This window comes from Rhinopithecus bieti, unplaced genomic scaffold, assembly GCF_001698545.2.
Source record: "Rhinopithecus bieti isolate Rb0 unplaced genomic scaffold, ASM169854v2 scaffold_574, whole genome shotgun sequence".
In the NCBI taxonomy this organism is placed as follows: domain Eukaryota; kingdom Metazoa; phylum Chordata; class Mammalia; order Primates; family Cercopithecidae; genus Rhinopithecus; species Rhinopithecus bieti.
In genome coordinates, this window is record NW_016803605.1 from 5219782 (window position 1) to 5236912 (window position 17131).

The 17131-nt window shown below is 46.2% G+C and overlaps 2 protein-coding genes across 5 annotated transcripts in view; one reads left to right on the forward strand and one right to left on the reverse strand.

The window, feature by feature from the left end:
• MTRFR (mitochondrial translation release factor in rescue) overlaps positions 1 to 12542 on the reverse strand; it is a 25986-nt gene extending 13444 nt beyond the window's left edge. The window contains exon 1 of one of the 4 annotated variants that reach the window (XM_017890055.1): positions 12308 to 12542. The gene's annotated coding sequence lies outside the window, so the exon portion shown is untranslated. The other 3 variants (XM_017890078.1, XM_017890067.1, XM_017890088.1) reach the window with 3 other exon arrangements.
• Positions 12543 to 12681: 139 nt separating this feature from the next.
• Positions 12682 to 17131, forward strand: part of MPHOSPH9 (M-phase phosphoprotein 9) — an 83086-nt gene continuing 78636 nt past the window's right edge. Inside the window, 2 exon segments of the mRNA XM_017888977.1 lie at positions 12682 to 12766; positions 15328 to 15589. Of these exon segments, the coding sequence (XP_017744466.1) occupies positions 15486 to 15589 (104 nt within the window). The 5' untranslated portion in view covers positions 12682 to 12766; positions 15328 to 15485.

The window sequence follows — 17131 nt, forward strand, 5'->3', positions numbered from 1 at the left end:
AAACAGTGTGGAGATTCCTTAAAGAACCAAAAGGAGAACTACCATTTGATCCATCAATCCCGGGTATCTACCCAGAGGAAAAGAAATCATTATTTGAAAAAGATACTTGCACAAGCATGTTTATAGCAGCACAATTCACAATTGCAAAATCGTGGAACCAACCCAAATGCCCATCAATCAACAAGTAAATAAACAAACTAGTATTATATTCAATGGAATACTATGCAGCCATAAAAAGGAATGAATGAACAGCATTTGCAGTGACCTGGATGAGACTGGAGACTATTATTCTAAGTGAAGTAACTCAGGAATGAAAAACCAAACATTGTATGTCCCCGCTGATATGTGGGAGCTAAGCTATGAGGATGCAAAGGCATAAAAATGATACAATGAGGCCAGGCACAGTGGCTCATACCTGTAATCCCAGCACTTTGGGAGGCCGAGGTGGGCAGATCACAAGGTCAGGAGTTCGAGACCAGCCTGACCAACATGGTGAAACCCTATCTCTACTAAAAAATACAAAAATTAGCTGGGTGTGGTGGCACGCACCTGTAATCCCAGCTACTTGGGAGGCTGAGGCAGGAGAATCGCTTGAATCCGTGAAGCAGAGGTTGCAGTGAGCTGAGATTGCACCATTGCACTCCAGCCTGGGTAACAGAGGGAGACTCTATCTCAAAAAAAAAAAGAAAAAAAAATCACAGAAAACAGTATTCTAGAAAGGGCTTTGTTGATTCCTTTCAAGGCTTGAGACTGATTTGTAGTAAAATCTCTGTCACCCAGGTGGATTATGGGAACTGCAAAAGTACCACTTGGTTACAGCATCTTTATTGAAGATTACGTAGGCACCAAATACAGTTGTGCTTTTTTATTTTTTTATTTTTTTTTGAGATGGAGTTTCACTCTTGCTGCCCAGCCTGGAGTGCGATGGCGCGATCTTGGCTCACCGCAACCTCTGCCTCCTGGGTTCAAGTGATTCTCCTGCCTCAGCCTCCCGAGTAGCTAAGACTACAGGCATGTGCCACCACGCCTGGCTAATTTTATATTTTTAGTAGAGACAGGGGTTCTCCGTGTTGGTCAGACTGGTCTTGAACTCCTGACCTGAGGTGATCCACCCGCCTCGGCCTCCCAAAGTGCTGGGATTACAGGAGTGAGCCGCACCCCACCTGGCCTGTGCTGCTCTTATTAAACAACTGCCTCATATGAGGCTCTAAATAGCTTCTTTTACTATTTGAAACTTCATAAACTGTAGTCATTGCAATTGGTGTCCGACCTAGGTGGGAGCCAGCTTCTAAGGTAACGAGACATCCAGCAGATTACTCCTTAGGTTTGCTCCTAGCCCGTCCACCTCACCCTTGGTCAACTTCCCTGAGCCTGCTGCTGTCTCCTGAGCCCACTGTGAGATCTAGATAGATACCCACTGAGGAGGAAGCGGGGCGGAGACACGGGATCAGGCATTGCTTTCTTGTAAATATGTGCATTTCCTGTTACTTTACATGTAAGATTCTAGGTTAGTAACCAGTACAGTGATACTGAGATGACACTGGTCACACCTTTAGAATGACAGTATGATATCCTTCATCTCTACTTCTGCTATTTCTTTTTTATTTTTTATTTTGAGATGGAGTCTTGCTCTGTTGCCAGGCTGGAGTACAGTGGCATGATCTCGGCTCACTGCAACCTCCACCTCCCAGGTTCAAGCGATTCCCCTGCCTCACCCTCCCGTGTAGCTGGGACTGCAGGCACAAGCCACCACACCCAGATAATTTTTGTATTTTTAGTAGAGATGGGGTTTCACCATGTTGGCCAGGGTGGTCTCGATCTCTTGACCTCATGATCTGCCCGCCTTGGCCTCCCAAAGTGCTGTGATTACAGATGGGAGCCACTGCGCCCAGCCTACTTCTGCTATTTCTATGGGAAATAAATATAATGCCAATGCTGGTTTTTAGTTCCATGACTAACATTATGATCTAAGTCAATGTGTTGTCAGTCCCAGCGAGTGATAATTAAGATGGTACTGCCTACATCTGTGTAGTGTAAAAAAAGAAAAGCACAGCCCGGGCAACATAGTGAGACCCCGCCTCTACAAAAAATAAAAAAATTAGCTGGGTGTGGTGGTTTCAGCCTGTAGTCCCAAGTAGTGGGAGGGAGGTTGAGGCTGCAGTGAGCCGTGATAATGCCATTGCATTCAGCCTGAGTGACAGAGTGAGACCCTGTCTCAAAAACAAAACAAGCCGGGCATGGTGGCTCACGCCTGTAATCCCAGCACTTTGGGAAGCTGAGGCAGGCAGATTGTCTGAGCTCAGGAGTTTGTGATCAGCCTGGGCAATTCAGTGAAACCCTGTCTCTACTAAAATACAAAAAATTAGCCAGGCGTGGCAGCACACGCCTTCCAGCTACTCAGGAGGCTGAGGCAGGAGAACTGCTTGAACCTGGGAAGCAGTGGTTGCAGTGAGCCGAGATCACGCCACCGCACTACAGCCTGGGTGACAGAGTGAGACTCCATCTCAAAACAAACAACAATAAAAAAAACACAAAGAAAAGCAAAAAAAGCTTTTTGAGATGGAGTCTTGCTCTGTCACCAGGCTGGAGTGCAGTAGCACGATCTCAGCTCACTGCAACCTCCACCTCCCGGGTTCACACCATTTTCCTGCCTCAGCCTCCCGAGTAGCTGGGCCTACAGGTGAGCACCACCACGCCAGGCTAATTTGTATTTTTTTTTTTTTAGTAGAGATGGGGTTTCACCGTGTTAGCCAGGATGGTGTTGATCTCCTGTCCTTGTGATCTGCCCACCTCGGCCTCCCAAAGTGCTGGGATTACAGGCATGAGCCACCGCGCCTAGCCAAAAAAGAAAAATTTGTTTTAAAAGATGATACTGGCAAGGTGCTCCATGACTATGAAGGGATATACTTTGAAATAGAGTGTGCCAAGGAAAGTGGTGCTTTAAAAACTGGTTTTGTTTAACGTGTGTGAAATGTGTATAAAATCAAATACCTTATAAAAAGATAAATGATAAACCCAGGCACTTTCTCTGAACTCTCTAGGACAAAGAATTGCCTTACCTACGAATGATTATGTAGACTAAGTCAATGTCCAAAACTTATCTTTCTTTATTCCTGTTTTCAATCCACAAAACAAAATTCATTTGTGTATCAGGCAGCCTGTAGTCCCGGATTAAATTCATTATGGAACATGAGCCCCGCATCTCTCTCATCCGCTAGCTGCTAAATCTGACCAGGCAGGACAGTACTGGCACATACCAGTGCAGTGAAAAAGAGAGGAAGTGATTCCAAGGCAAGGCAAGACTCCCAGACAAAGAATGGAAAGGAGAGTGCTTTTATCAGCTGCTTTGTCACCAGTCCACTGTTTGAATCTCTACCTCCTTTCTGTCCTAGTTCAGAGCTGCCAGACACACTGGAAGGTCTCCCACCCAACTGGAGTTCAAGAAGGTCCCTGGTGTTCAGTTACTGGCTGCTTTGTTTAACAGTTGATTCCAACAGCCAATCAGACAATTCTAGACACTTTTAGTATCTCCTGGAGCTTTGGCCCTACTCCCATGACTGCTAAAAATGACAAACACACCCATGGTTCCACTTCCCCAAAGGTCAAAAAAATACGAATTGGATTTCAGTTTTTGTGATACAGAGTAATCCAAAGTCTTTAGGGAACAATAAAAGCAGCTCAAATTATAGTTCATTGTGACATGAAAAAAGAGAAAAAGGAAAATGGTACAGAGAAGTGCTAGTAAGAGGAAACCAGCAGTCATGACAGCTCTGCCCCAGTTCCTTTCTTCAAATGTGAGCTTCAGTGTAGGGCTGGCGCTCTACCCTGACTCCCTAGGCTCTACTTTTCCTTTGATGATGGCTTCTGCACTAAATGGCTGATCCCAGTTAAGGTGAAAGCTCCTGTTGTTGCCTGAGTCCCTTCCAACTTGGTTAAGTTCAGAGATAACAGGTCTAAGGAATTTACAAAAGGGAACATTAATTTGTGCAAGAATATTTTAAACATCTATTGAGTGTCAGGCATGGGCTTCAGGGAGCCTGAAGAGTCTATAGCATAAAAGTGAAATGAAGACGTGCACAAACAGGGTATGTGCCATAGCTGAGGATGGATAACATACTACAGAGCAGTGGTTCTCAAACTTTCTATGCCCCTCTTCCTCTTGGAGAGCTTGCTGTCAGGATCTGAACCTATGCGCTACTGAGTGGCCTTCCTCATGACTGGATCTGGTCAGCACACCCCTCCTCCAGCTTCCACATTCAACTCAAATCAAGACAGACTATCTGCAGGGATGGCACGTTCAACTCTACAACAAGGCCTGTGGCTGGAGCAAACAATTGCAGATGAAAACCAGAAGATAATAGCTTACAGTCCCAGCTACTTGGGAGGCTGAGGTGGGAGGATTGCTTGAGCCCAGAAGCTGTCTCCAGACTGTGCAACATGGGGAGACCTCATCTCTAAAAAACAAAATAGGCTGGGCATGGTGGTTTGTGCCTTGTAATCCCAGCACTTTGGGAGGCTGAAGCAGGTGGATCACCTGAGCTCAGGAGTTCGAGACCACCCTGGCCAACATGGTGAAATCCCGTCTCTACTAAAAATACAAAAAATTAGCTGGGGGTGGTAGTGGGCACTTGTAGTCCCAGCTACTTGGGAGGACTGAGGCAGGAGAACTGCTTGAACCCGGGAGGCAGAGGTTGTAGTGAGCCGAGATTGCACCATTACACTCCAGCCTGGGCGAAGACTGAAGGAGCGAAACTCTGTCTCAAAAACAAACAAAAACAGTAAAATAAAAAATACAGTAAAAAAAATAATAATACAAAAAAAATAATGCTGGGTATGGTGGCTCACGCCTGATCCCAGCATATTGGGAGGCTGAGGTGGGATGATCCCATGAAGCTGGGAGTTCATGATCAGCTTGGGCAACATAGTGAGACTCCATATCTTTTATTTTATTTTATTTTATTTTATTTAATTAATTATATTTTTTGAGACGGAGTCCTTTCGCTCTGTCGCCCGAGGCTGGTATGTCAGTGGCCGGGATCTCAGCTCACTGCAAGCTACCGCCTCCCGGGTTCACGCCATTCTCCTGCCTCAGCCTCCAGTTAGCTGGACTAACAGGCGCCCGCCACCTCAACCCGGCTAGTTTTTTGATATTTTTTATTAGAGACGGGGTTTCACAGTGTTAGCCAGGATTGGTCTCGATCTGCTGACCTCGTGATCCGGCCGGTCTCGGCCTCCCAAAGTGCTGGGTTGGATTACAGGCTTGAGCTCTATCCGTGCCCGGCTTTTTTTTAATAGAGGTGGGGTTTCACCATGTTGGTCAGGGTGGTCTCAAACTCCTGACCTCAGGTGATTCACAAGCCTCAGCCTCCCAAAGTGCTAGGATTACAGACGTGAGCCACCGTGCCCAGCGAGGCTCTGCATTTCTAACCAGCTCACAGATGAGGCTGTTGCTGCTGGTCCAGGCCCCACATCCCGTGGCAAGGCTAAGCGCTTTACACAAGGGTACTACTGCCTGTATTCTGGCACATACGACTGTCCACTGCTTGATGAGAGCCCTGGGATCATGATGGCAATGGTGAAGGCTGAAAAGGTGTAAAGGAGTGTTATGGGAGGGCAAGGAAATTATCCCAAGAAAAGGATTAAACAAATACTGATTTGAGCTAGCAGAGATGGTGACATGGAAACAAGGAGATTGGGAAACTGGGTCATATGGGGGAAAAAAAACATCAAAAATGTCACCTCTATTGTGTTAATGTTCTAGAACAGTGCTGTCCAATAGAAACTAATGCTACTGGGCTGGGCGCAGTAGCTCATGCCTGTAATCCCAGCACTTTGGGAGGCAGAGGCGGGCAGATCATGAGGTCAGGAGATAGAGACCATCCTGGCTAACACGGTGAAACCCCGTCTCTACCAAAAACACAAAAAATTAGCTAGGTGTGGTGGCACGTCGCTGTAGTCCCAGCTACTCGGGAGCTGAGGCAGGAGAATCTCTTGAACTTGGGAGGCGGAGGTTGCGGTGAGCTGAGATCGCGCCATTGCACTCTAGCCTAGTGACAGAGTAAGACTCTCCAAAAAAAAAAAAAAACCAAAAAACAAAACTAATGCTACCCACATGTGAAATTCTAAATTTTCTAGCAGTTACATTAGAAAATAAGAAAGTGATGAAATTTATATTTTGTTTAACCCAATATATCAAAAACATTATTTCAACAAGTGATCAATATTTTATTATTATTCTGAGACAAGGTCTGGCTCCATCATCCAGGCTGGAGTATAGTGGTGCCATCTCAGCTCACTGCAATCTATGCCTTCCAGGCTCACTACCTCAGCCTCCTGAGTAGCTGGAACTACAGGCATGTACCACCATGCCTGGCTAATTTTTCAATTTTTTGTAGAGACGAGATTTCACCATGTTGCTGGTCTGGAACTCAAGTTCAAGCGATCTGCCTACCTCAGTCTTCCAAAGTGTTGGGATTACAAGCGTGAGCCACTGCACCCAGCCAATATTTTTAAATTGAGATCTTCTTTTCCCCCCCCTAAATATGAAGGCTTCAAAATCTAGGGTATAGTCATACTTACAGAACATCTCAGTTTGAACCACATGTGCTCACTAGCCACATGTGCTGGTGGCTACTTTATGGGACAATGTAGCTCTAGAATCTTGCTACCCAAAGTGTGGTCCACAGAGTAGGGGCAAAAGCACCACGTGGAGGATGGTCAGGAATGAAGATTTCAGGCCCTGCTCTGACCTACCAAGTGAGAACCTGCAGCTTAACAAGATCCTCAGGTGATGCAGAGGCACATAAAATTTGACAAGCATTGTTCCAGAACACAGGAATCGGCAAGTTCTTCTGATTGCTAGGACAGACACTTTTAAAAGATTCTTTTTCTTTTCTAAAAAAGTAGAGATGGGGTTTCATCATGTTGCCCAGGCTGGTCTCAAACTCCTGAGCACAAGCAATCTGCTTGCCTCGGTCTCACAAAGTGCTGGGATTACAGTCGTGAGCCACCATGCCCAGCCTGTTTCTTATTTATATAACATTTAAGAAACTGAGACAAGAATTCAGGAGGGCTGATTACCTGCTTATTCCACCTTGTTTCTTCCTTAAGAAGGAGATGAAACCGTAGGTCTCAAAACAATGACCTAACTAACAGTTAAGGGCCAAACAACATTGAGCTTAAACAGACCAACGTGCAATGTTGCCGCTTTGAAAAGACAAAGCAGCCAGCAGGTGGTGCCAGAAGCTAAGTGAGGGGAAAATGATTTTCTGAGAAATGCTTAATGACAATTCATGTTTCAAAAATGTGTTTTGGGGCTAGGTGTGGTGGCTCATGCCTGTAATCCTAACATTTTGGGAGGCTGAGGAGGGTGGACTGCCTGAGCTCAGGAGTTCCAGACTAGCCTGGGCAACACGGTGAAACACCCTCTACTAAAATACAAAAAATTAGCCAGGTGTGGTGGTGCACACCTGTAGTCCGCGCTACTCGGGAGGCTGCGGCAGAATAATGGATTGAACCCTGGAGGCGGAGGTTGCAGTGGGCTGAGGTCACTGCACTCCACCCTGGGTACAGGGTACAAAAAAAAGTGTTTTGGTGCTCTCTGTAAAATGGTAGTTAAAAAGAAAGTAGCCTTTCTCTGTCTTTCACATCCTCCTGTTAGCTCATCCTCCTGCTGTAGGTGCCTGAGATCCTTAAGGGCTGAAACCTCTCAAATGGAACTAGTGAGTATTGCTGGTCAGGTTTGAAACAGACCATGCCATTTCCTAGATTTGGGGTTTTACACTGAAGGTAAAGCGCCCTTCACTCACAGTAAGTGCAGATAATTACGTTTCTTTTTTTTTTTTGAGACGGAGTCTGGCTGTGTCTCCCAGGCTGGAGTGCAGTGGCCAGATCTCAGCTCACTGCAAGCTCCGCCTCCCGGGTTTACACCATTCTCCTGCCTCAGCCTCCGGAGTAGCTGGGACTACAGGCGCCCGCCACCTCGCCCGGCTAGTTTTTTTTATTTTAGTAGAGACGGGGTTTCACCATGTTCGCCAGGATGGTCTCGATCTCCTGACCTCGTGATCCGCCCGTCTCGGCCTCCCAAAGTGCTGGGATTACAGGCTTGAGCCACCGCGCCCGGCGATAATTACGTTTCAAACAAGGAAAACATAATAGAGTGAGCAGGAAATGCAGAGCTGTTGTCTTTGATTTTGGGGGATGGGAGGAAAAGGAGACTACTCTAGGTCTGGCCTAAATTTAACAGGCTTAATGCTTGAATGCTTAATGCTGCAGAATTCAAGAGCTAGCTAAGGAAATAAAGAGGAAAACATTCCCTTCACATAATCCCAATATCTTGTTCATTTTTATTTTATTTTTGAGCTGGAGTTTCGCTCGTCACCCAGGCTAGAGTGCAATGGCGTGATCTTGGCTCACTGCAACCTCTGCCTCCCGGGTTCAAGTGATTCTCCTGTCTCAGCCTCCTGAGTATCTGGGATTACAGGCAGCTGCCATCACGCCCAGCTAATTTTGTCTTTTTAGTAGAGACGGGGTTTCACCATGTTGGCCAGGCTGGTCTCAAACTCCTGACATCAGGTGAAGTGCCTGCCTTGGCCTCCGGTAGTGCTGGGATTACAGGCGTGAGCCACAGTGCCTGGCCCTGTTTATTTTTTTTTAGCAGAAAACTTCGAATCCACATAATTACACCTGTCCTATTTGTGTGTATCATATTTCTTCTATTTTTTTTTTTTTTTTTGAGACGGAGTCCCACTCTGTCGCCCAGCCTGGAGTGCAGTGGCACAATCTCGGTTCACTGAAACCTCCACCTTCCAGATTCAAGCAATTCTCCTGCCTCAGCCTCCCAAGTAGCTGGGACTACAGGCGCACGCCGCCATGCTTAGCTAATTTTTTGTATTTTTAGTAGAGATGGGGATTCACCGTGTTGCCTAGGCTGGTGTTGAACTCCTGAACTCACGTGATCTGCCTGCCTCGGCCTCCCAAAGTGCTGGGAAGTGTGAGCCACTGCGCCCAGCCTCATATCTGTTCTATTTATGGCATCTAACAGGAACTTTATAATTTATCAACTATACTATTAAAACAGAAACACATTGAAAAAGCAGCAACAACACCACTGTATATTTTCTTCTAAAAGTCTCAAAGCCTGTATTTCTATTAATGATGCCTTGTGTTTGTTTAGCACTTAAAGATACCCAAACCAAAGCACTTTCTTCTTTTTTTTTTTTTTTTTTTGAGACAGGGTCTCCCTCTGTCACCCAAGTGGAGTGCAGTGGCGTAAAAATGGCTCAGTGCAGCCTTGTCCTCCTGGGCTCAAGCAAGCTTCTTCACCTCAGCCTCCCCAGTAGCTGGGGCCACAGGTGTGTACCACCATACCTGGCTAGTTTTTAATTTTCTATAGAGATGGGGTCTTGCCATGTTGCCCAGGCAGGTCTCGAACTCATGGGCTCAAGCAATCCTCCTGCCTTAGCCTCCCAAAGTGATGGGATTACAGGTGTGAGCCACCACATCCAGCTGCAAAGTACTTTCAGATACATTATTGTATTTAATACAAATAAAGAAAATAAGAGATGCACACTTCCTGATTATCTCAGGAAGACCTATCTTGGAAGACCATTAGGTTTTCAATTTTTGAAACTAAATTATCCTTTCTACACCTTGTTTCGTTACCTTTCATAGTATCTCCAGATCTTTTCCAGTTCCTTAGGCAATGTTAGATCTTTTCCTTAACTTTTTCTGTTTTAAATTTTTATTTATTTATTTTTTTGAGACAGAGTCTCACTCTGTTGCCCAGGCTGGAGTGCAGTGGCATGATCCTGGGTCACTACAACCTATGCCTCCCAGGTTCCAGCGATTCTCCTGCCTCAGCCTCCCAAGTAGCTGGGATTATAGGCACCAGCCACCACGCCCAGCTACTTTTTGTATTTTTAGTAGAGATGGGATTTCACCATGTTGACCAGGCTGGTCTCCAACTCCTGACCTCAAGTGATCCGCCTGCCTTGGCCTCCCAAAGTGCTGGGAGTATAAGCATGAGCCACCACGCCCGGCCAACTTTCTCTTTTTAAAAAGACTAATCAAGTACAGTAGAGAAGAGGCAAAGAGTAGAACAAGAAGCTTGATCTGTGACTGTGAACAATTAAGATAACTCACTACTAGGCTGGGCGCAGTGGCTCACGCCTGTAATCCCAGCACTTTGGGAGGCTGAGGCAGGTGGATCACGAGGTCAGGAGATCAAGACCATCCTGGCTAACACGGTGAAACCCTGTCTTTACTAAAAATACAAAATAAATAAATAAATAAATAAATAACTGGGCGTGGTAGTGGGCGCCTGTAGTCTCAGCTACTAGGGAGGCTGAGGCAGGAGAATGACGTGAACCTGGGGGGTGGAGCTTGCAGTGAGCCGAGAGCGCGCCACTGGACTCCAGCCTGGGCGAGAGAACGAGACACCGGCTCACCGAAAAAAAAAAAAAGGTAACTCACATTCTGTATTTGACGACTCCTCTCATTTTTTCTTTTGTCCCAAAAAGGTCTTACTGCTGAGGAGTGCAAGCTCTGTGGCCAATAGACCTGCATTCAATGTCTCAATGCCACAATTTACTTACTGGGCAACTTTGGCTCTATTTCCTCATCTGTAAAATGGAGATACTACTACCTAGAGTGAGAACAAAATCATACATGTTGCCATAAATGTAAAGTACTTAGTGCTCACTAAATGGGAGCATGTCAGATCTCTCAACTACACGGCTGAGGAACTTCGGAATGACACACCACATACACTGTGATCTTATGACACAAACCCAGTCTGGGAACTGATTATTTCATGGGCCTTTGTTTTAGAGCTTAGGGTGAAAAGGCATCTAGAACAGTGGCTTGTAAATTATTTTACTTGGTATGGTCCAATTTAAGAAGTACTTGAGAAGCCATGACATTACTGAAAACATGTTATTTGGTGGGGTCATAATTCTGGTCTGTGAAATCAAGTACTAGGGAGATCACTGTGATGCCAAAAATATAGCCTGACTTCCCAGCAGGCTCACACTGAAAGATAAAACCATCTTCAATGAAGCAAGTCCTGGTTTAAACAAAATATATTTTGGTATTATGTAATATAATTTAAAAAATCACGAAAAACAGGATAATATCAAATTTACCCTTTAAAAATTGCCAGGCGTGGTGGCTCATACCTATAATCCCAGCACTTTGGGTGGCCGAGGCAGGAGGATGACCTGAGGTCAGGTGCTTGAGACCAGCCTGGCCAATAGAGCAAAACCCCGTCTCTACTGAAAATACAAAAAATTAGCCGGATGTGGTGGCAGGCACCAGTATTCCCAGCTACTTGGGAGGCTGAAGCAGAAGAATCGCTTGAACCCGGGAGGCAGAGGTTAAAGTGAGCCGAGATCACGCCACTGCCCTCCAGTCTGGGTGACAGACTGAGACCCTGTCCCCACCCCCCCAAAAAAATAAAAAAAAGTAAAAAATAAAAATTGGTAGGTATACTTAGGAAGCTCCAATGAGATGGAAGGCCTCCTGGCAAATCTGTCATTCCAAGGGCAAATCCATCTCCTGGGTCGTGGAGGCCTAAGTGATAGTGCCAGGGAAGTCCCTTTACTGTGAGCCAGAACTCCTGGAGGGAAATCGAGGAGCTGGAAGGACCTTAAAGGTTAACTAGGCTGAAGAATGTGGCCTGCACAGTGCACATGAAATAGGCTGGGGACCCACGGGGAGGAGAGCGGGTTCCCTTAGGTCCTTCAAAAGTAGGGCGGGGTGGCTGGCGCCTGTGATCCCAGCACTTTGGGAGGCCGAGGAAGGAGGATTGCTTGAGGCCAGGAGTTCAAGACCAGCCTGGGCAACATGGTGAGACCCCCCCCCCACGTCTATTTAAAAAAACAAATATCTCCGCAGAAGCCTAGCGAGGGCAGTGCTGACCCCTACTACGTGCCAGGCCTGAAACAGCACCTGATGCGTGCTCACAGCTCCCCTCAGCTAAGTACATGAGGATCCTTCCGTTTCGCCTTGGGCCTCCGTGGAACCGTTTTCTCCAGGACGGTAGTCTCTCCTCTCCCCTGCCCTAAGTGCTTGAACAGCCCCAGGGCCGACCCACAGCACCTAGCGTAAACCAGGTCTCGAGAAAACTGAGCTAGGGTGTCAGGGCCGGCCCCACCCCACCGCCAGCGCGGCCTCAGGTTAACTGGCTGCGCCACTCGGGGTCGCAAGACGGGAAAAACCCAGGCGTCCCGGCTCCCAGTCCTCTCTCCGGAGCCCTTGACAGTCGTCGGCAGCCGTACGGTTACCTGACTTCTCTGCAGACGCTTACCTGGTCTCAGGACCCGACTTGTGCCCTCAACGTTCTAGAGGAACCCGAATCACCGCAGCAGAGGACTCGCAATCGCGATCCCTGATCTGCGCACGCGCCGTACTCTGATCGCGGTTTCCCTCATCTACCAGAGGCTCATGTTTACTCACTGCGCATGCGACAAACTGAAGCTTCTTTCCCTCGTGGCAGCGGCTGGCTTCCAGAGAGCCAATCAGAGAAGAGGGTTTCATAGCACTCCCACTCCCTTGTCACACCCCCGGGGTTGGACATCTCTCTTTGGTTGGAGCTGCGCGAGGGGGAAGGGCGAGGTGGATGCGCGCACCACCTTTGGCTGTCTCCGCCTCCTTCCGGGCAGCCAATCACCGGCGAGACGCCGGGCGCGCGCGCGCGCTCGCTCGAGTAACGGTCGCGAGAGGCCGCTCTCCTGACCCTGACATCGGCAGTGGGAGCGGCGGCCAGGTAAGCGGCCGCCAGCCTGCAGGGAGCTGTAGGCCGCTGGGGACAGGGGACGAGACTTAGGAGACACCGTCTTAGCGGCCCCCTGAGTGTGGTGATGGGCTGGGGTGTGAGGAGACGGCGGCCGATGAACTTGACCCAACCGGAGCCCTTCGCGGTGTGGGAGCTTTGCCCTGCCGCGGTGCGCCTTTTCTAGACTCGGCGCCCTTGAGTGACACTCGCGCGGCCCAATAGCGGAGCGCCCTTCCCGAGGGGCGGGGGGTTTGTGGTTTTATTTATTTATTTATTTTTTTCCCCCCACTTTTTGCCAAGGTGTCCCGGCTTCCTTTTGGGATCGCGGTTGTAGTTGCAGGAGCGGTGGCTTTTCTCCGTCCCCCTTGCTTTCCGTAGCTTAGGCGACTGCATGGATTCTCCCTCTCCTTCCCACTTTGACCCCATGGCGGCCACCGGCCATTGCGGGCTGGCTGTGAGCCCCAGAATGTCAGGATCTGGTTTCATCCCTATCTGAAATCTCTTCCTCTCCCCCAAGCCTCCCGGCAAGGCGGAGCGCCCAGTTAACTTTCATGTTTCATAACCGCCAATCGTTCCTTTTGCCCAGCTCCCTTTTTTTGCTAGGGGGTGGGGACACCAAAAGCGTCATATCTTGTTGCTGAGAAATAGAAAAGCTCTGCTCTTATATTCATTCTGTATCAAAATAAAAAAATTTTTTTGCATTGTATATGTGGGTGTTTAAGGATTTTTCCCTCTTACTTCCCTGCCCTCCCCCCAGCACCCCCACTCCAGTGGAGAAGCATCCTTGAATTTGTAGTGGTTTTCCATCTGGATCTGCATCCGGATCCGGATTACCTCAGCAGGGGAAATAATAGATGGGGTTGCAGGTCCATCTCCCTGGAGAGCTTGTGTTTTCCTGGCATAACAGCACGGTGATTGGAATCCAGGTATTTCTGTTGCCAGTTGGAAGGGGCAGTCCTTGACTGTTTCAGTGCCCCATTTGTCGTGGGTGATGGGCTGAGCCACTGGGGAAAAGTCCATTTAGTTAGGTCCGGTTACCCTTTGCATTCACTCCTGTCCCTGAAGGAAATGGTCCCTGTTTTTGTGTAATGCTTTATAGAAGCAGGACCTAAAAGTGGGAATCTAGCGGAAGCGGAATACTAGACAGTATTCCTGTTGCACTCTCTAAGCTTTTCTGTTTGTAAGCAGCTGAAGTTTTTTTTTCCTTTATTTCTCCTTTTTCTTCTTGCTCCCTTGCTCTTTTATAAATGCATGAATTCCCCAGGAAGGAGGCATCTTGTTTGACCTGTTACAGCCAATTTGCCATCGTATATACCCAGCTTCAGTGAAATTTTAGTTGGCCTGGCAAATAATTTTTTTATTTAGTATTTTTATTTTTATTTTTTAGGAGATGGGGTCTCGCTCTGTTGCCCAAGCTGGAGTGCAGTGGCAGGATCATAGCTCACTGCAGCCTTGAACTCCTGGGCTCAAGTGATCCTCCCACCCCAGCCTCCAGAGTAGCTGGGACATGCTCCCAGTAGCAGCAGGCAGGCTCCAGTGTGTCCAGTTGGTTTATTTTCTAAGAATAGCTGCACAGAGACAAAAGACCATATATATAGTTCAAAATGTACTTCCAGACAATGGGGAAGCTATGGTTGTTAACAGTTTAATTGGCTTTTTAAAACAAATTAAATATTAAGTTGTTCAGTTCTTCTAGTCTCTGTATAAGTCAACAAACATATGTACTTGGTAGAATTTATTAAACAAATGAACAAGGCATGCAAGTATTCCAATTGTTACATAATAGAATTGTATCTAGAACCTTCATTGTACAGCCTGGCAAAATGGTTTGCACTGTAATCCCCCCTGCTCGGAAGGCTGAGCACTTGAGGCCAGGAGTTGTTGACCAGCCTGGGCAATGTAGCAAGATGCTGTCTCTAAAAAAAAGAACATTGATTATTAAACATACAAAAATCTGAAATACTGCCTGAAAAAGGTGATGCTACTTTTGCAAATAATCCTTGATGTAGATTTTTGAGATACATAATTCATATACCATAAAATTCAGCCTTTTAAAAGTGTACAATTCAGTGGTTTTTAGTTCACAAGGTTGTCCAGCCATCATCACTAATTCCAGAATTTTTTTTATCACCCCAAAAGAAACTCCATACCAACTGCACTCACTCAGATTCTCTCCTTACTCTAGCTCCTGGCAGCCATTTGTCTATGAATTTGCCAGTGCAAGATATTTCATATCAATGAAATCATATAGTCTGTGGTCTTTTGTGACTGGCTTTTTTTACTTAGCATAGTATCTTCAGTGTTCTTCTGTGTTGTAGCATATGTCTTTTTATGGCTGAATCCTATCCTGTTCTATGGATATGCTTCATTCATTTATCCATTTAGCCACTGATGGACATTTGGGTGGTTTCTACATTTTGATTATTATGAATACTGTTGCTATCCTTAATGGAGATCTGCATGAAAGAAGTTAAGGTTTCCAAAGTTATGTAAAAACAGTTGCTAGGTTTAGTGGCTTTTTATAGTAGTTTCTTTTCCCCATTCATTTTCAGACTCTCTTGGAAGTTTAGGATATTTCACAGTTCTGAATGTTAGCCACTGAAAATGCCAGTAGACGATGAAGCCTCTGAAGATGACACGGATTCACTTTCTTCAAACAGTCCAAGAACATTTATTTTCAAATAAGAGAATATAACAATTTCTTTACACTATGGAAGAGTTTGACTTGGTGAAAACCTTACACAAAACTTCATCTTCTGTAGAATCTGATAAAAATTCTCTTCATTCTCTTGGACTGAACTTAAATACTGATAGGTAAGAATGGGATTTTAGAAAATGTAACAAATCAGAATAACCTTATTTGCATACGTTTACCAGTTTATCCAAATAGTGTCATAGTTACTGATTTGAATTATTATTACTATTATTTTTTAACCTATCAAGAATATTCAGGGAGGCTGGGCGCGGTAACTCATGCCTGTAATCCCAGCACCTTGGGAGGCTGAGGCGGGTGGATCACCTGAGACCAGGAGTTGGAGACGAGCCTGGCTAACATGGTGAAACCTGGTCTCTACTAAAAATACAAAAATTAGCCAGGTGTGGTGGTGTGCACCCGTAGTTCCAGCTACTCAGGAGGCTGAGGCAGGAGAATTGCTGGAACCTGGGAGGCAGAGGTTGCAATGAGCCAAGATTGCACCACTGCACTCCAACCTGGGCAACAGAGCAAGACTCTGTCTTAAAAATAAAAAAAAAAGAGGCTAGGTGCAGTGGCTCACGCCTATAGTCCCAGCACTTTGGGAGGCCAAGGCGGGCGGGTCACAAGGTCAGGAGAACGAGACCATCCTGGCTAACATGGTGAAACCCCATCTCTACTAAAAATACAGAAAAAAAGAAATTAGCTGGGCGTGGTGGTGGGAGCCTGTAGTCCCAGCTACTCGGGAGGCTGAGGCAGGAGGATGGCGTGATCCTGGGAGGCGGAGCTTGCAGTGAGCTGAGATGGCGCCACTGCACTCCAGCCTGGGCAACAGAGCGAGACTCCATCTCAAAAAAAAAAAGAAAAAAGAAAGAATGTTCAAGGACAGTTGTTTAAGTCAGGAATAGGTTTAGTATTTTCATGTTTTTCATTTCTCCCAGAGATACGTACTTTTGCATGGAAAGCATTCTGAAAAAGAACTTGTTTTGCTTGTTTTACTTTCCTTTACACTTTTTTGTTTGTTTTTGTAAATTACAAGGGTATCTTTAACATTTAGTTGCCTAAATATTATTTCTACATTTTTAAATAATTGGGATAAATGATGTTTTATGTTGCAGAAATACTTCACCAATGTGGGAAGCAGCAATTAAAGTTGAGTATTAGGAAGTTAAGACAAAACCAGACTCTAAGTAGACAAAATAGTGGACTAAATAGATGTTATCAAAGTGTGTTTTATGCATTTTATTTATTTTTTAAAAATGCATTTTATTTTATTTTATTATTTTTTTTGAGACGGAGTCTCTCTCTGTCACCCAGGCAGGAGTGCAGTGGCCGGATCTCAGCTCACTGCAAGCTCCGGCTCCCGGGTTTACGCCATTCTCCTGCCTCAGCCTCCTGAGTAGCTGGGACTACAGGCGCCCGCCACCTCACCCGGCTAGTTTTTTGTATTTTTTAGTAGAGACGGGGTTTCACCATGTTAGCCAGGATGGTCTCGATCTCTTGACCTCGTGATCCGCCCGTCTTGGCCTCCCAAAGTGCTGGGATTACAGGCTTGAGCCACCGCGCCCGGCCATGCATTTTATTTTTAAACTATCCTATGATTGGTTTGTTTTATTTTATTTTATTTTTTATTTTATTTATTTTTATTTTATTTTTTGAGACAA